The sequence below is a fragment of the Rhodamnia argentea genome, chromosome 8, assembly GCF_020921035.1.
Source record: "Rhodamnia argentea isolate NSW1041297 chromosome 8, ASM2092103v1, whole genome shotgun sequence".
Taxonomy (NCBI): Eukaryota; Viridiplantae; Streptophyta; class Magnoliopsida; order Myrtales; family Myrtaceae; genus Rhodamnia; species Rhodamnia argentea.
Window position 1 is genome coordinate 29,076,176 of NC_063157.1, and position 18,737 is coordinate 29,094,912.

Genomic DNA, 18,737 nt, shown 5'->3' on the forward strand with positions numbered 1-18,737 from the left:
TTGGTTTGAAAAAAAAAAAACCATGATTAAAGGCATTGAATTAGAAATACCAACTACTTTCTAGATTATAATATAACACAAGTCAAGTGACCCGTAAGTTAAGTGTCCACCTCTTATCATTACTATCTTAAATACTTTTTTGGACGATTGATCTATATAACGTGAGTAAGATCATCACGAATGGTATCGGATCGGAACACCGTTTTTTGAAATGGTACGAGGTGCTACGTAGTGAGAGTTGTCTCTAAAATTCTACTCCCGAATTAGACCTTTATAATGGATATACCAAATTGGGTACTCTATTCGAATGAAACTAATATAGTAGAGCGTCGACGGTATTTTTCTCTTTATTTTTTTTCCAATCTTTGCGGGGACATGAGTACCGTCTTCTTATTTCCAATTATTTAAGCCATGTCGCTATCGAGCTTCTTCAATTTCGAGGCTTAAGCATTCAATGAATTTATCAACCCTTGGATCAGGCATGTCCCATCATATTCCTTCACTTCACCACCGATCCAACAGTAGAAACGATGATCTAATGAATCAATCAATGGTTTATAGAACTTCCCTATGTCCAAAGACTGGAAAATAGCTAGTTTAACTAAGCAAGTGTGCTACTTCCAACGGTAGCATGGTTCCATAGTATAGCGCTGCTTCCATGTTACTATTGCAAGTGTGCCAAAGGTATAGCTTAGACGCCATTTAAAAGGGGTGAACGGTTTTAATTCCTTCTACAATTTGAAACCTCTATGTCATAAGTGGTTTCTTTTTCTTTTTTTAGAACCTAGGACCTATCGTGCATACTCTGGAATTGGAACGTAATCATTTACAGGTTTCAAAGTCTACCGGATTCTACATATATTCTTAATTGAATGATTGCAATGAATTATCATCTTTAATGACCACTAATTTGCTATTACAATCCATTGATCATAACTCATATTTAAACACAAAAAAAAAAGAAATATTAACAAAGTAAAATTTTAAGTTATAAATATCACTAGAAATGGAAGCTCAAATTAGTGGTTCCGGATTATACACTCATCGTCAATATCGCGAGGTCGTGAGAAGACATAGAATAAGAAAAACATAAAGATTTATTATAGTTTTCATCTCTTGAAACCCATAACCTACTTGTCAGAACTGGTTCACAAATTTTTGGAACCTAATCTATCATGCATACCTTAGAGCCTGAAACCTATCCTATTTTCACCGGTTCGGCTCTCCGGTTTCCCTTGCTCCATGCTCACCTCAACCATTTAACATGGAAAATAACTAGTCTACCTAAGCAAAAAAAAAAAAAAAAGGGGGATACTCCTTTAATTAATTTCGAACATCAAATTTATCAACCACAATATTTTCTTATATTGGTAATAGTTATTTTTATTTTAGGAGAGAAAAAAGAAGAGAAAATGATTATCATAAAAAAGTACTGAAAGTCAAAAGACAGAAAATAAAAGATTAATAAAAAAAAGAAGAAGGAAGAGAGACAGGTGGCATGATAAAGCAACGAACTTTCACAATTCAACCAAAACGTGCTTTTTATCCAATCAACCACACCACCACCACCACCACCTCCTCCTCCTCCTCCTCCTCCTCCTCCTTTTTACCACCGTGCAAAACCACCCAGGTCAAAACTCACGAATACCTCTCTCTCTCTCTCTCTCTCTCTCTCGCTCGCTCTCTAATGGCGGCCGAGAATGGTGGCTTCAAGTAGCAGCAGCAACCAGCAGCAACCCGCTCGATTTATCGTCGTCTTTATAAGACCCAGTCCTCTGTTTTGACGTTTCCTTTAGTCCCCTTTTTCAAAATCCCCATTCGACATTTCTCTCTTCTCCATACAGACCCCCCCTCTTCGTCTCCCTCCCTCCCTTCTCTCTCTCTCTCTCTCTCTCTCTCTCTTGGTTTTCGTGTTCCACTCAAACTTTCCTTAAAGCCCTTCTTTCTCTCTCTCTCTCTCTCTCTCTCGTTCCAATAACTCTCTCGGCTCAAGGACAACTACCGAGCTCCCCAAGATACCTTCTTGAGATCTGTGGCTTTCGTTTCGAGCCAGAAAGGCAAGAGCTTTGGTGGGTTTTTGTGTACTTGGGGCTAAACGATTTCTGGGTTTCTCTTCAGTGGTTGAGATCTCGCCAGTGCGAAGAGAAAAAAAAAATGACGAGTAAATGGAGGAAAGCCAAGCTTGCTTTGGGCTTGAATCTGTGTGTCTATGTCCCCAGAACTCTGGAGGACCCGCCCTCCAACAATCTTGATGCTTCGACTGATAGATTGTCAAATGCTGCCTTGCTTTCGCCAGCGAATTGGGACGTGGATGGTCCGAGGCCCATGACACCCATGACACCAACTCCTTCCTCTCAGGGCCTGAAGTTGTATAGGAGTGGAAGCAAGTCGTCCAAGGTTTGTGCCTTCTCTGTTCCCTTCAATTTCAACTGTCTTTTTTGTTGGTCTATAACAGAGTTGGGAAAGTTTTGGTAAAGTTGTCTTTTTTAGTTTCTCTGGTCTTTTTGGTTTCTTTAAATGATATTGGTAATTGCAGAAACTGAAAATTTCAGTTCGGATATGGAAACTGATATTTTTCAAGCTGCGTTTGGTTTTGGTTAATTTTTGGAGTGGAAGGCGTTCTTTTGTTGGATTTAATACCGTCGATTGCTTGTCCATTTTGAGTTCAGAGGAAGTTTCTGGTTCTAATACATTCTGATGGGGACAGGGGAAAGATCTACGTACTTTCTTGATCTACTGTGTGGCATGTGATTGGAGCTTTTGTTTCATCTTCCGTTTCCTGCTTCTGACAATTTGTTGGACTAAATATGACACTGTTCAATGTGCTTGTTATTGGTGCTTGGACTTGGAAGCATAAGCTCTTGTTCTGTGCCCCTCACAAGTTTTGAATTGAAAGATCGTCTTCATTGCATATTCATTTTAATGCTACACTGAGAAGCACCCGCTGGTGATTTATGCTAGCTTCAGGCTCTAATATATTATCCTTTTGGATGCGTGTGAAGATTAGTTCATTAGTCCCTTGCAGGAGTGGTGCTACTTTGCCTTGGTCTGTCAAGAATGGCATTGCTTTCCTGCTGTTTGAGGTAGAAAAGTAGCTTTTTTGGTTTTCGTATACGTCAACTGTTCGTTTGTGAAACTTTCTGGCAAATGAAAAAAAAAGCAGATTTCTTGCTGAAATGCGGCGACTCGAATCGGCCGCTTGTTAGTTCTTGTAGAGTTGTGAGTTGCCTCTGCCTTTTGGTTTACTTTCTGCAGAACTTTCAATGAAGATCTGCTAGTTAAGCATCTTTGGGTGTTACTTTGCTCCTTGATGTACTTTTGCCTATCTCGAAGCTCGTTATATGCATAGCCTCGACCGACCTTCAGTTTTAGTTTAACGCTGACCTCAAGTCCATCTATTTTGGCCTTTTCTGGCTTATCCCTTTTGTTTATCTGCAGTATGCTCTTCTTACAGTATCAAATCTAGCGCTTTCTTCTTTTTCGCTGTGCTGTCATCGTTACTGACTCTTTACTCCCATGTTTAACAGACTTGCTCCATTTGCTTGAACAAAATAAAACAAGGAGGAGGCCACGCTATATTCACCGCCGAGTGTTCCCACTCGTTCCACTTCCACTGCATAGCTTCAAATGTCAAGTATGGGAACCAAATCTGCCCAGTCTGCCGGGCAAAATGGAAAGAGATCCCGTCACAAGTACCGTGTCTGGACCCTGTCCCGCGAAGTGCATCGAGAAATCCCGCACATTGGGCCCACGATGATGCTGTGGTGACCATGCTTCGCCCTCCGCCCCGACGTGATACGCATCGGCGCCACATTGTTCCCCTATTCCAGGCTCCAGAGCCTGGAGTATTTGATGATGACGAACCCTTAGATCTGCAACCTGTGGTCGCAGAAAAGAACTCCCACGGTGAAGTTGCAGATGGGAATTCCTCGAGAAGTTTGGAGGTCAGGGTGTATCCTGAAGTTTCAGCTATGCCACGGTCCAATTCTCGAGACAACTTCTCCGTCCTGGTCCATCTTAAAGCAGTTGCAGTTGCTGGGAGACAAAGCCCGAGTCAGAAAAATGTTAGCCTCCCACAAGTCGTGCAAGCCCCACGTGCTCCCATTGACCTGGTTACGGTGCTTGACATCAGTGGTAGCATGGCAGGTACTAAACTGGCATTGCTAAAACGTGCCATGGGGTTTGTTATTCAGAACCTTAGCTCAGCGGATCGACTCTCTGTGATATCGTTTTCATCCACTGCTCGGCGCCTCTTCCCCCTCCGCCGCATGTCTGACGTAGGACGGCAGCAGGCACTTCAAGCCGTGAATTCCTTGGTGGCAAATGGCGGGACCAACATCGCTGAAGGCCTAAGAAAGGGTGCTAAGATAATGGCTGACCGGAAGCAGAAAAACTCAGTGGCAAGTATTATACTGTTGTCCGATGGACAAGACACTTACACCATTGGCGGCTCTGGCGAAAATCATCCTCAACCAAATGGTCACCCACTTCTCCCCTTGTCCATCAATGGAAGTGACAACAGTGGGTTCCAAATACCCGTGCATACTTTTGGATTTGGCACTGATCATGACTCTTCAGCTATGCACTCCATATCAGAGACATCTGGAGGCACATTCTCCTTCATCGAGACAGAGGCTGCGATTCAGGATGCCTTTGCACAATGCATCGGTGGCCTACTCAGTGTTGTTGTGCAAGAGTTGCAAGTAAAGATCGAGTCTTTGCACCCAAGCTTGAAAATTGGTTCTCTAAAAGCAGGAAGTTACCCAAGCCGTGTGATGGCCGATGGATACTTGAGTAGCGTTGATGTGGGGGACCTGTATGCTGATGAAGAGAGGGATTTTCTGGTTTCTATTAACATTCCCGCAGAGGCTTCAAGCTCCGAAACATCACTTTTGAATGTCAGGTGCATATATAGGGATCCTTTTACAAAAGAGTTGGCTTCGACTGAAGGCGAAGAAGTCATGATAAAGAGAACTGAGATAGCCGGAGAAGAAATGGTCTCAATAGAGGTTAATAGGCAGCAAAACAGGGTCCAAGCGGCAGAGGCGATGGTGCAGGCTCGTGCTGCAGCTGAGCAAGGAGACCTGGCTGTTGCTGCCTCTATTCTTGAGAACTGCCGTAATGTTCTTTCTGAATCCTTGTCAGCTAAATCTGGTGACCGCCTGAGCATGGCTTTGGACGCGGAGCTCAAGGAAATGCAAGAGAGAATGGCAAGCAGGCATGTTTATGAGGCTTCAGGTCGAGCATATATCCTCTCCGGACTAAGCTCACACTCGTGGCAGCGAGCAACTGCCAGAGGCGACTCCACCGATAGGTCCAGCCTCATCCAGGCCTATCAGACGCCTTCTATGGCTGAGATGCTCACCCGGTCTCAAGCTACATTACTAGGTAGCCCTTCAGCCCAGAGGCTAATGCAACCACTATTATCGCTTGGGTTGCACCCAAAGCCGAGGTAACTGCATAAGACTCGGTTTACGTGTTGTCTAGTGGCTTTTCAAGTGCCTGTTTTTTGTTGTACCGTGGGGGCGAGGGGTTTGGATTGGCACGATTGGAAGAGGTTCTTTTTGAGATCTGGCCATGCTTTCATGTGTAAATGAATAAGATTCGAGAGAAGGGAAAGAGGGTTATATTAGAGGGGGAGTGTGACAAGGAATACTTGGTGGGGTTTTAAGACAGTTTTGTTTCGGTCCGTCTGTTGTTTTTCTGGGGGTGATGATGTACATAAACAGAACTGGGCTCTCTTTCTGAGAATTGGGTATAACGTTTGTAACTGTGGCAAAGGTGATATAATGTACCTCCTCTTAATTCTTTTGATATTTTGCTCGTCACACCCCCTCTCTCTCTCCAGATTTTTTTAAGCCACTGAGTTCCGATTTCATATCATACTCGTTCGGATTAAGCTCAAATTGGAGCTTTGACTATGTCAAGAAGACAAATCATGCTATAATTGGCGAAACCAAGTGCTAAACAATGGCATACCTGGAGATTAATTTGGCAGGTTACATACAAATATATTAGAGCTGAGACAGGACTTCTAATCAGTAATGTTGACAGATGAAGATACATGCTTTCCCTCAAATACCATCCTTCCAAACTGAACTGAATCACAGATTTACAGCAGCTCAGTATTGAGCACATCCAAAGTGATTCATGGAGGCAATATCCAAACGCTTGACTGATCCATCTAAAATGAGATCATCTTTTCTATCGAAAATCGCAACCCCCAACTACCCTGCTCAACACAATCATTAAGCCAGGCCGGTTTAAGCAGTTTCTGAAGCAGCAAAAAAAGAGTTGATGAGAGAAAACCTTCATGTCCAAATCTTTCTGAACTGAACTGGTCCAACCATCTGAGAGTAACAATAGGGCCGACAGGTAATGAACATCAACGAGACAACTAAGTTCGTGTATGATTTTAATCAAAGTCGACAAGATGATTATAGTTCCCTCACAAACTCATCTACGAAGAGCAGCATATTGACGGATTTCTATTGTCAGGCCAAAACTGTTACAGACACGAATGAACACTGGACAATACCATCCGCAAACTTATTCCATCCAAAACATTTTGCATGAGTCATCTGCTATGTGAGTAATATACTTAGAGATTCAAAACTGGGCCAAGTTTGTGCACAAAAGGGAGAGTGACAGGCTGAAGGCGGAATGTTTCAGCAGCCGCTACAACCTTTAAACTGTCACAAGCCATTTGCCTTTTAAGACCACAGCTTGCTCAACTTCGCCAAAGGTCAGATGAAAAGGCCCCTTGTGCATGGTACTTGTTATGACCACCTTCTCTCACAAAGCCTACAAAATCGGTGGATATGCAGGCCCAAAAACCCAGAAGAACAAGCAACTATCCTAAGTTAGCTCCTCCCCATGTTTTCTCTAAGTCACTGCTGGCCAGATTTGCCATCATTTGGTTGAGGAATTTTCCTGTATTCATAATCATTGATGTTGACCTTCTCTTGCAAAGCCTGAAAACCAGATAAACGTGTTGATTAGATGCGAACCACAAGGCAAGAGAGAACTTACCTTAAGGGTCCTAGCCAAAGGATCGTACCTTCAGCTCCTCCTCTAATGAGATCTTTTTAGGCTTGTATGCTTCTATTGGTCCTGTTCGTGATAACGCTTTTCTTTCCTCGATGATCTCCCACTCATTGTCATCTTTCACTTTTGCAATATCCTTGCTGAATTACAAGAACCAGATAGCTTTGAGAAGACGTAGCACATGCAACAAAATTTTATTAACACAACCAGAGTGGACCAACATTTCGGCAAAAGAAACAAAAAAAGAGTGTACCAACAGTTGCCCATATCCGAGAGCTTAGACGTGGTAACCAGTCATATTACAATAGGTAGAAATGATGTAAGGTCTTCATGGTAGTCAAGCAATGGATAAGCATGTCATTCAAACTTCAAAAAATGAACAGAACAGCAAGAAATACAAGGGAATGTTAGGTTCTAACAGTATGAAGGTCCAACCGCAAAATAATGATCTATATCAAAGTTAAACCGCTGTGCGTGTAACTCAAATACCAAAAATCTGAGAAACACAGGCAATAGTCTGAACATGAATTGCTCGCCGAGCACACTCCATCCCAGAGGAGTACACCAAACAGAAACAATCACATCATTCGTGTTCAAGCACACACTGTGATACTTAAAACAGTTAAGCAATAAGCAGTTAGTTCTAAAACAAAGGACAAAGAACCCCGGTGTCTAGTGAATTCCTACGAAAAACAGATGCAAAAGAACCAAAAAAATAAAAAATAAAAAAACACATAACTTTGGTTCCTCTGACAAAGTAAATCCATCGTGTTTCATACTCAGCAGCTTACCAATCGAAATCATGACTTAGTGGCATTATCATAACAAGGAGGCAACTAACCTGCCTTGCAAGAGATGGGCAAGTCCAACAGAGCCAAGGACAGTGAGAGAAATCATGGGGAGGCCATATCTGATGAAGGGATACTTCCTACCCCATCTCTTGAATGATGCACCTGAACTCTCGACCACCATCCGACTCTTACTCTTTGGTGGGTCTTCACACCTCGTCTCAATCGTTGTCATCACTGCAAAGAGATCACCCAATGGTCTCTGGGTTAACACACGCCTACACAGATTTGTTTCCACCTAAAAGGAAGCATTCCAACACAAACTGAAGCTGTACAATTTGAAAATCCAGAGAACATTCAATCTGAAATTAAAAACACGCAAGAGAGCAACACGAAACTCGAACGATCGAACGAGTACAGTTTCAGTGAAAAGATTTTGTGTGGGAAAGAGCTGATATTCATTTTTTCTTTCGTTACTGATTTCAATCAAGACCCAGCGCACCAATTTTCATTTCAAGATCGATACAGAGAAGAGAAAGCTCACCGACCCGACATGAAAACTGGGGAGAACTCGACTTGAAGCGAATCCTCGTGATTCTTCCGTCGTTCTTTGTCGGAAATTTCTTAAGCGTTGAGTTCTCTCCGCGAAGCTTAGCTCCGGAGAGAGAGAGAGAGAGAGAGATGACTTACAGGTCGAAGATCGGCCGTGGGTAGAAATTAGGCTATGGTAAAATTCAAACGAAAATCTAAATCTTTTAATAAAATACGAAATTTCCGACGTGGCAAGTTTGTTTTTGTTTTTTTTTTTATCGAAAAAAATATTCTATCCATTAATCATGATAATATTTGACAGGTACATGAAATGCTTTCAAACCTAACAACTTTCAAATAATTATGAAAAAAAAAGAGCAAATGCCAAAAAGCAAATGACAAAGCACATTCCACAGTTAGAAGCACACTTTCATTGTTCAAGAATAGATCTGTCACCATAAAAGATCGGCGAACGATTACTAGATTTAGTAATGAGCATACACCGAGAAACCCCCACCTTATTTGTGTGTCTATGTTCGAAGTCCCCAACACAATCGCCGAGCAATTAGTATGTTGAAAAAATACAAATCAAATACCTATAAAAAATTCTCAAATCTATATCTAAATCTATTCCGGAAGAGTAAAATCCCTATATCTAGACCTAAATCTTAATCGGGAGAGGAGAGCGGTATAATTTCGAAGAGTTTATGGAGCCTCGATACCAACATTCTCATCAATGGCTATCGATCGGACGAATGGCTGAACTCGTATTCACATCCACCTAAGATCACCTACGTAAAATTATTCACACTCGCAAACTCTCACAACATAGTAGGAGAGAAAAGGGAAGACAATCTAAATAAAGAAAAAAGCCTTGAACTCTCACAAAAGATTTCTAAATGTTCAACGCTTGAATGAGCTCAAAATCTTGGACCAAAAAAAAAATAAAAAATAAAACAAGAATGAGCTCAAAATCAAGTAGAAAGCTAAAGAGATAAAGAGGTAGAGAGATAATAGACGTGGCAAGTTTGCTAAACCTGCTGAGAACTCGTCCTTTTGAGGGAAAACCGATTACATAGTATTGCTCATGTTAGGCTGCTTCAATTTTTAACTTATAACAATAAAGTACGACGATAATCATACGCCAGATAAATAATTATGGCACATCATGTTCACACAAGCAAACAAAATACGATCTTTACTTAACATTAGGCGGGACTAAGTAATGACGAAATTCAATTATCATATACGAATGATACATGTTCAAATCTCATCAATTGTGTTTCAAGAGACTTACATAGTATTTTATATCCGAGACATCCGGATTTTTTTCTTTTTTTCTTTTTGTCAGAATACGAGACATCGGGTTACTAAGGTGCTGCATGATAACACTTCTTTTTTTGGATTTCTCTGCCGTAAGTCAATCTGGCGGGGAAATCCGTTTGGTAAAAACTTTGCCGAAGTAGAAATCCGTTTGGTAAAAAAATTGACTTTCGGCAAGATTTTTAACTTCCGGCAAGATTTTTAACTTCCGGCAAGATTTTTGGCCAACTTTGAGAAGCAATTTTTTTTTACTTCTCCACCTTAGAATGACTTCTTTGATCACGCCGACCACCGCCGGCCGTCGCCGCTCGCCGGCCGGCTGGTCGAAGTAAAAATTTGTTTCAGTTATCAAACGCATTTCTCTATCAGAAATCAACTTATGAAGTAGAAATAGAAAAAACTACTTTTGCTAAAAAGCAGAAGCTGAAAAATTCACTTCTTGCCGGAATGACTTCTAGAACAGAGAAGTGTTATCATGCAGCACCTAAGCTTGTGCTATTGATTATCAGGGAAAAAAAAAAGGTGAAAGATGAATCAATTAGCCTGCATTTCGACTGACTTTAATCATAATGTATACACATTCCGCGTAGACCTAAAATCTAATTTTTATGTATACCCACTCAATACATACCAAGGTATTTTGGGGGGTCGAATATACATACCAAGGTATATGAATGCAAAATAATTGGAAAATCTGTAGGCAAAGTGTCAAAGAAAAATATATAGTAAATTTATATATAGAGATCAGAAAATTTCACCAAAGTTCTAAACCTTATGTACAAGTCAATCGGTTCTAAATCTTTCAATTGGTTCCATCAAGTTCTAAATTTTCACTGAAAAAATGCAACCGAGTCTCAAACATCTCGCTAGGTTTAAGTAAATCTTAAACATTTTGTCGGAAGTTATGTTAAAAAGTGTAATATAAGGATGCTCTATAGGCAATTTGGGACTGGCATGTAGCCAATTTTATGTACTATTCATCGGCAAAAAACTGATTGCATTTTTTGAAAAAAGTTTTACGACTTAACAGAACCGATTAAAAAGTTTACGGCTTGATTGTAATTTGTACACAAGGCTTACGAACTTTCGGTGCACTTTTTCCAATCAAGATCCAACCCTTTTCTGTCATTCATCAGCTGTATGAAGATCGACCTCCAATGATATTGAACAAGCACTTAAATAAACAAGAACAAAAAAAATTCTCCTTTACATCTATATGAGCATTATGGAGACTACTTCAGGGAGATTGGATAGATGAAGGGGCACTCTTTCATAAACTATGGAAGGTTTCATTGCAATTTGTGTCGAACCGCTACATGTATTGCTGTAAATGTAAGAATTAATGTTGCTAATAACATTAATGATTTTTATCATCTTTAATTTTTTTTTGTCAAGAATAATTTATTTATCTCATGTATTCTCTTTAATTTGTATTGCGAATTAATATGTATTTTTTTTCAAATTTGACGATCAAATGAGATAATTATCCAAAAAGTCCTAAACCTATTATACGATGAAAAATTCAGTCTTAAACCTTTCAATTGTGCCAATTGAATTGTAAACCTTTTGACGATTCACCAATTTAATTTTAAACCTTTCAATTATACTAATTTAGTCCTAAACCTTTTGAAGATTTGCCAAGTTAGTCATAAACTTATTATTTGGATAATTAGTTGATATTATATTGGCGAATTGTCCAAAGTTTTAGAACTCAATTGGCACAATAGATGACTTCGGACTGAATTGGCCACTATGCAATAGATTTACGACTTTTTGGATAAGTTTTTCACCATCAAATCATTATGTCTTTTTTCAGTTAAAATGCTTGCTTTGTTTGTTTTCTGTTATCTGTCTCTCCATACAAAATTATATGTGATCATCATTCTGCATCAGTATCTATGTAAGCATGTAGATATGTTAGTTTTTTTGTTGGTCATATTTTTTTTTATTGTGTATACCTCAGAAATTGATATTTGAAAGGTGAAGCATGGGATCTTTAGTTCGAATACTTAAATTATTAAATGATGAAAAGAAATTATTATCGAAGATGCATACTACAAAGCAATTGTATTGACTATGTGGAAAGAGAAAATCATTTCAAGATTTCGATTTTAAGGTTGTTGTAGAATTGAAAAGATTTGGATTTTAATAAAGAAAAGCCTGTAAGATAAAATAATATTATTGACTTACGCGATTGTTTTTGAATACAATATTTGCGAAATAAGAGAAAAAAACGATTAAATCCTTAAAGCCTTCGTTATAAACAGCTCTCTAAATGCAATTGGAAAAGCTAAAGTGCTCCCCTTAACAGATGGGGAAGTTATACCAAATACCTTTCAATTACATGTGAAAAAGAAAGAACCGAAAATAGCCAACACCCAGGAAAAGAATCCGAAGGCATTCAGCCTTCCCCCATCACCAGACAAGAATTGAGTGCATTCTTTTTAGTCTGCATTCTGACAAATTGAGGAATAAATTATCTCAGTTTTATATGTGTGCTAATACAATCCCAAAAATATCATAGATCTCAACTTGGTAGAGAAAGAAAATTGGCCAAAAAAATATAGATAATGATGGAAAAAGGACACTGCGAGTCTCATAATTCTTGTAGAAACTCCCTTTGATGCCATTTTTTTTTTCCGAATCACTTAATTGCATACTCCGATTTGGGACGATGAAAATCGACGTGGCAATATTTTAGTATTTTTTCAGACTGAGGTGGCTATTGCAACCTTCCCAAGGGTGAACCACCCAAAGGACGACTAATGGATTGCTAAGCCAAAAGACTTAGCTCAGGCTCTTCCAAATTCATTCCAATTCACAACTTCGGATCAATTAACATGCAAAAGTCGATTTAATAATGAGCCGTCACTAATCGATTTTTGGTGGGTCAATAAAACACCCTAGTAAAGTATGAAATAGTATTTTACTTCTACGAACCAAAGATTAAATGGATTCGAGAACTCTATTACACTATCTATCAACTAGTGCCCTTCCAATACCTAAGCTTGATCATTTATTTGCTAAAATGTCCAGGCAGTCTTCTTACCATTTATGAATACTAAAGTTCTCATCCACTAATGTGTCCATGCGAATGTTCTTAATATGGGTGAGCAAATCGACCGACGCAGACCAGGACCGGTGGTCCTATTCCGGTTCCGGAGGTTGGTGTTCCGATTCACGATTCTCAAAATTGGACCCGCTCACTGGTTCCGGGGGCATAAAATCAGGCTAGACCGGTTGAATTTTTTTATTTTTATTTTTTTTTTTAAAAGTAACCCTAAACAGATTTACGGTTACTTCTTTCTTTTGCACTCGCAGTGGTAGCCCTTTTTTTCCCCCTGCACCTCTCTCACGTCTCTCTGAAGTCTCACGCGTATCCGGGGCTTGAACGCAAGTGTTGTCAAGTGCAAGTGTTCGATTACAATCAGCAATGAATTCCGCAATCCTTCTAGCCGAGCAATAGCGAGAGGCACTGTACAAGTAGCATTGAGTAAGGAATCCCTAAGGAGCCCCATAATTTCCATCGACGATCTTGGTGAAGTGTCTCATGGCTTCGGAGTAGAGGCCAGCATCGAGAGCGGCAAGAGCAACCGCACGGCGGTGAAGGAGGAATTTCACGTGGCTCGGGAGTTGATTGATGGAGTCTAATGCCGATTCAGTCGGACGTGGGTTAGCCTTTTTTGTGACGATTGTTTCACTAAAGCTTTGTAAATCAGGAAAAGAGAAGCTGTCGTCGGACCAACTCAAGCTTCCACGTTAGAATGCATCAGTAACCAAGCGTTTTCCTGTTTGTAGAAGTGCCAGAGAGTCCTCCATCAGGCCCAAATGGCAGTCCGCTTTACCCGGAACCAAGTACTTGCATAAGATGAGTGTACAAACTCTAAGCCACCAGTGATGAAGCACCATCAAACGTCACAGAAGGCGTGCAGAAATTTGTCACGTTACCGGTTCCTTGGAATCACTCAAAAACCGGGCCAAAAACCGATCACCCCTAATTCCTAACCATGCTAAAAAGGAAAATAACAATCAATGTATCAAAAGTGCACAATCAAATATAATTAAACTGAAAAATGCGCAAACAATGACTACCATTTGTCTCCAAGAACAACCAAAATCCTATTGTAAAGATTTAAAAGTCTATTCAATTTTGAGTCCAATTTTTGTCTAATGATTTTCACATTTTTATATTAAGCCTAATATGTTCATCAAAATTTCTAAACTACATGAATCCTAAACTAAGAAAATCTAATACTTATCCTCAACTAGAGTTAACACTAAAAATCTAGCAAATAATCAAAATCTAATTTCTAATTTTTTTTAAACTGTTATTCTAATTTTTTGGAATTTTTGGAATTTTTTTCTTTTATTTTCGAAAATGATCCGGATTGGGCTAGAAGGCCCGACCCACTCCGCTAGAATCCAATCCAGACCCTAAGGTTGCATTTGGTAGTCCAGATTTGAGTCCAAATATGGTAACAAAATATCATATCTGGTGTTTGGTGACGTCCTTTGGATCGGATAAACTCATATACATTTGGATAAAATGTCGGATAAAAAATTCAGGCTAGGGGGTAGGATAAACTCGGATTGGATAATATTTTTTTTTCAAATAACGTAACAATTTTCTTCCAAAGATGGAGTGATGGAGTGACGTATCTAGTTTCATCGGCCGATGTGCACCTCCACGACAGGCAATTATTGTTTCTTTCGACCACAGTGCAATCTTCGTCACCTACCACCGTCGCCAATCGTCATGCCATCTAGCCGATCATACTCCAACTCGATTGAGGGTGTGAAAGAGAAGTTATACATCACATGGCCATCGCCATCGACGAACTCGAATCTCATCATTTGCGTTGTCATCTACAACAAAGGCGTGTCCACCCTCATTACTCGATGTCCCAGTGTTGTCCACCGACGAGTTTCCATCCACCTCCTCTGCGCCGCTCGCTACCCCAAGTCGTCGGCTTCAACATCAAGTCAATTGAGCTTTGCGCGTGGCTTTAACTACCCTTACATCGGTACGTTGTCTATCGGATTGTCGCAGCCCATTTAGGGGTGTCAACGAGTCGAGTCGGGTATAATGAAAACCTGGCCTAACCCGAAACATAGCACAAGTATGCTTGACTCGACCCGAAACAAGATCAAATGGAACATGACCCAAACAATCGGGTTGGTCTGTCTGGGTCGGGTTTCGTGTTTCAAGATATGATTTTTTTATAATAAAAAAAAACTAAGGTTCCCCAAAAGTAGTATGATGTGCTTCTCAATTCATCCAAGCTGCGAATGAAAATCAAAATATCACAACGAAAACTATGCAACATCCTATTGATAGAATTTCGAGATTTGTCAACATACTAACATAAGTATCACTGTATGAATTTGTGGCACAAATTTGGGCAAAATTACAACCTCAAAATATTTTATATCAACAATTGCAACTTGCTCGATTGAGAAAACGAAAAAAACATTCTTACGAAGACCAAAAAGGAAAAGGAAGAACTAAAGCAAACAATCAAGAAACTTCGTGTTTCCGCATTGGAGGTTTTCAAGCCAGCATGGGGGAAATTGTAATCTTTATGCTGCTTCATCAATGTCTTAAGCAGAATAAGCTGCAAGGTAAGATAAAAGGAAAACTGAAGAAAATATAGAAAAAAAGTGATTAAGTATATGGATGCAAGAGAATCCTCAGAACACACGGAGTAATGAAAATCATATTAAGTGAGAATTTGACTGATTACGCATCATCCTCCGGGGCAAGCTGCTCTATAGCTGGTCCACCACTCATACCAGACCTAGGCATTTTGCTGTCTTATCATATGCATGGCCTATTGCATCTTCTATTGTGGTTTTATTGTGGTGTCAAGTTGCACAAATTCACCAAGACTCCGAGCAAGGATTAGTTGATTGTGTCCACCTACATAACATAGAAAGAACAAATCATAGCCTCATTTCCCTTGTTTAAAGTAATGGCTAAGAGAAGCAAATGCACTAAGGTTGCGTTTGGTCGTCCGGATTTCTAGTTAAGATAAGATTAGATAAGATAGGATAAAAAATCCAAAGATTTCATCATATTCTATCCATTGTTTGGTGAACTACGAATTTAAAGGCGAATATTCTCATATCCCATTATATCTATTGTTTGGTAGAAATTGTATATCAAATAAACGACATATGAATAAAGCTCCATATTTCACAAGAAATAGCACATTAAAAAAACATATGATTCTAATAAATAGCAAAAATAACATTGTTGGATGTTGTTCATAGCAAAAAGACTCATTGCTCCATCTAATTCATTGAATACCACGAAAACTATGAGCCAAGCTCCAAACTTCATAACAAATAGCAACCTTAGAAAAGAAATAATTCCAAATCATCAGTCATTCTCTTCCATCATCTCTTGGAGTAACAGCTCCACAAATGCCTTCCTTTCGTCTCCTTAAAATACTCAAAAAAGATTAATGTTCTTAGGGTCTTTCACAATTTTTCTACATAACTTTACTCTATCCATAGCATCTAGAGACATTTGAAGAAGCTCCTCATTGATTTTTCTCTTATTATTATCCACATCTTTAGCATGTACGATACAGCTGGCAATCATCTCCATCCTCTCGTTAGCTTTTTCCAAGAAAGAACCAAAAGTGCTTGCAATTGCAACTAACCCAACAGCTCATTTATCACTTGCTTTAGCCCTTTTTCTTTTTGAAGGATCGGAAGAAGATGATAATGGTGGTAAGGTTTGACTCCCACCATTAATTGCCTCATCATCATAATTCTGGCCTTCTTCATGATCTACTGCAATTTAAGCTTCTAAAGGCCTTCACTAAGATTTCCCATGGCACGGTCTTTTCCAAATATGGTTGCTAGTCAATCATATTGAGAGAAGGCCTTCCCTCTCAAAGAAGAAGCTCATGGATAGATCTACAAAGAAGATATATTGCCTTGTTAAAAAAGAACAAAAAAATAGCAAAGAAGAGAAATGAGAAAAAGTGACGCAAACCATGTAATATTTTCACCAATTGTCCTCCGAACAAATATCTACACAATGCTTTTTGTGATCTCACCCAAAGCCACTTTGACCCTTCAAGTCATATATCCGATTGTACAACTTTTTCAAGTTCTTCATCTTCGACTCTATATGAGGATTACCTTTAATGCCAGAACCAGGAAACTTTTCTTCAAACCACTTCTAACATAATCATGTGACCACTCTTGAAGCTGTTATTGGCTTTCATTCCTCGCGCAACTAGTCCTTCAAGACCATCTAGAAGAGCACTTTCTTCATTTATAGTCCATACACGTCGGTCTCTCTTTGTTCCCCTTCCTTGAGTTTGATTGAAATCGCTACCTTCCATTCCTAAACTCCTCATTGCAATTTAAAAAAATTTGATGATAACAGGATAGTGTGGTAGAGATAGACACCAAACAATAATTAGAAGAGCAGCACTTAAAATTCCTCCAAGACACATTATGCAAGGAAGTCTCATGCAAATTGAAAAGTACAGGTGACTAAATTAAGGAAATGATCGATGGATACTTCATAAGAGAAAAACATTTTGGCAAGACTAAAAGTGATAGGCAAAAATCCAAATAAAAAAGCTGAGTGATGCAGAAGGAACAAACAAAAACATTTTTCTTGTAATAAACATAAACCCATTACCAATATCCTTTTCCATTACCTCCTATTGCAATATAAAAAACATATATGAATTCATCACTTGCTGCACCACACCAAACAAGACTACCTAGGCCACAATTTCACAATGTTTAGTTTATATTAACAAACAAAAACCCAACATTATCACGTACTTTTCGTAGAACCGCAAAGATATTAGAAGTGAAATAGGCCGAATCATGTGCCTAAAGCATTCAACAATCTTCCATGCTCATAAGAACAGACAGGATACACTTGCCGGGACACCCTATTGCAAAAAAAGACATACTCGGAAATCGGTAAGATTTTTCCAAACGCAATTGCTTGGATATTGAAAAGCAATTTGCACTCAAATTGTTCTTAATGCCAATAACAATGCTTGTTCAATCCCCGCACTTGGCTTTCGTGAGAGAGAGAAGAGAAGAGAGAGAATATGATTATTTACCTTCATGAATCAGAAAAATATAATGCTCCAACTCTCTCGCCATTTTTGTAAAGCTTCAATGTGAACTAGAGAGCTACGGTAAAGGAGGTGCTTCGATTCGCCTTGCTTTAGCTAGTGTGTTGTGTCCATGAGCGAAGGAAAAGACAAAGACGAGCCTAGGATTTTTAGAAAAAAATAGCTTTTATATTTTGGATAAGAGAAACCCTATCCAAGTTTGTCACACCTCCTTCCCCAGGATTTTTTTTTATCCGGGCTATATCTCATCTATATCATACTTTATCTTGTTCGGAAAGGCTGCCAAACATAGGATAAGATAAAATATATCATATCCCGACTTTTATCCGGACTACCAAACGCAGCCTAAGATATTAAATCTTTACTCAGTCATGAACTTGCATGAGATAAATAATAGAGAATCAAGAAAAAAGGGCAATCAAAGTTAAAAAATTAATTATATGCAATGTTTGACGATCTTATTATTGTAGTACTCAAACTTCGAATTATACTCCCAATAAACCTTTACAATCTCATTTTTTTGACAACTGTAGCGAAACTCCAACAATACATGACAAAATCATGCATTACCCTAAGATTGAAGCATCAATGAAACAAAGAGCAATTTGGTTTAACACCGACTACCTGCTAACCCTTCCACTGGAACCGGAATCCTCCAGACGGATACCGGTGACAAATACTGGGCAGCCATCCTCCTCGAAGAAAAACCGTCTCCGGACACTCTGTGTGCCATTGAAACCTATTCTTTTGATTCGGACTCTTCTCCAGGAGATATTCTCTCCTTCTTTCCTTTTGCTGATTTCTTCGGAATCCATTCCTCAACATTCCATCTCACGTACTTCCCAGTCCGGCTCCAACTTCCATAACACACTAAACCCATCCAAGTCATTGCCCTCATTGATACTGGCACAGCCGCATCTCTGCTGGA

General features: G+C 39.3%; 2 protein-coding genes across 5 annotated transcripts; one reads left to right on the plus strand and one right to left on the minus strand.

Annotated features, from left to right (window-relative positions):
- The first annotated feature begins 1,637 nt into the window (after window positions 1–1,637).
- Window positions 1,638–5,814, plus strand: LOC115755318 (E3 ubiquitin-protein ligase WAV3-like). The gene is made up of 2 exons (XM_030694665.2): window positions 1,638–2,397; window positions 3,528–5,814. The coding sequence occupies exons 1-2, from the start codon at window positions 2,155–2,157 to the stop codon at window positions 5,454–5,456; spliced, it is 2,172 nt and encodes a 723-aa protein (XP_030550525.1). The 5' UTR covers window positions 1,638–2,154; the 3' UTR covers window positions 5,457–5,814.
- A 221-nt stretch (window positions 5,815–6,035) lies between these two features.
- LOC115755320 lies at window positions 6,036–8,539 on the minus strand. 4 transcript variants are annotated; one of them, XR_007199523.1, is made up of 6 exons: window positions 8,381–8,539; window positions 8,171–8,202; window positions 7,889–8,072; window positions 7,061–7,187; window positions 6,334–6,974; window positions 6,036–6,099 (listed from the first exon to the last, which is right to left on the minus strand). XR_007199523.1 is itself a non-coding variant. In XM_030694668.2 (5 exons), exons 2-5 carry the CDS (start codon window positions 8,190–8,192, stop codon window positions 6,891–6,893), a joined length of 417 nt encoding a protein of 138 aa, XP_030550528.1. In that variant the 5' UTR covers window positions 8,193–8,202; window positions 8,381–8,539; the 3' UTR covers window positions 6,036–6,890. The 4 variants fall into 4 exon arrangements, 3 of the variants coding, with proteins under 3 accessions (XP_030550528.1, XP_030550529.1, XP_030550530.1); XM_030694668.2 differs by having other exon boundaries at window positions 6,036–6,974; XM_030694669.2 differs by lacking the exon at window positions 8,171–8,202 and having other exon boundaries at window positions 6,036–6,974; window positions 8,384–8,539.
- Between the last annotated feature and the right edge of the window lie 10,198 nt (window positions 8,540–18,737).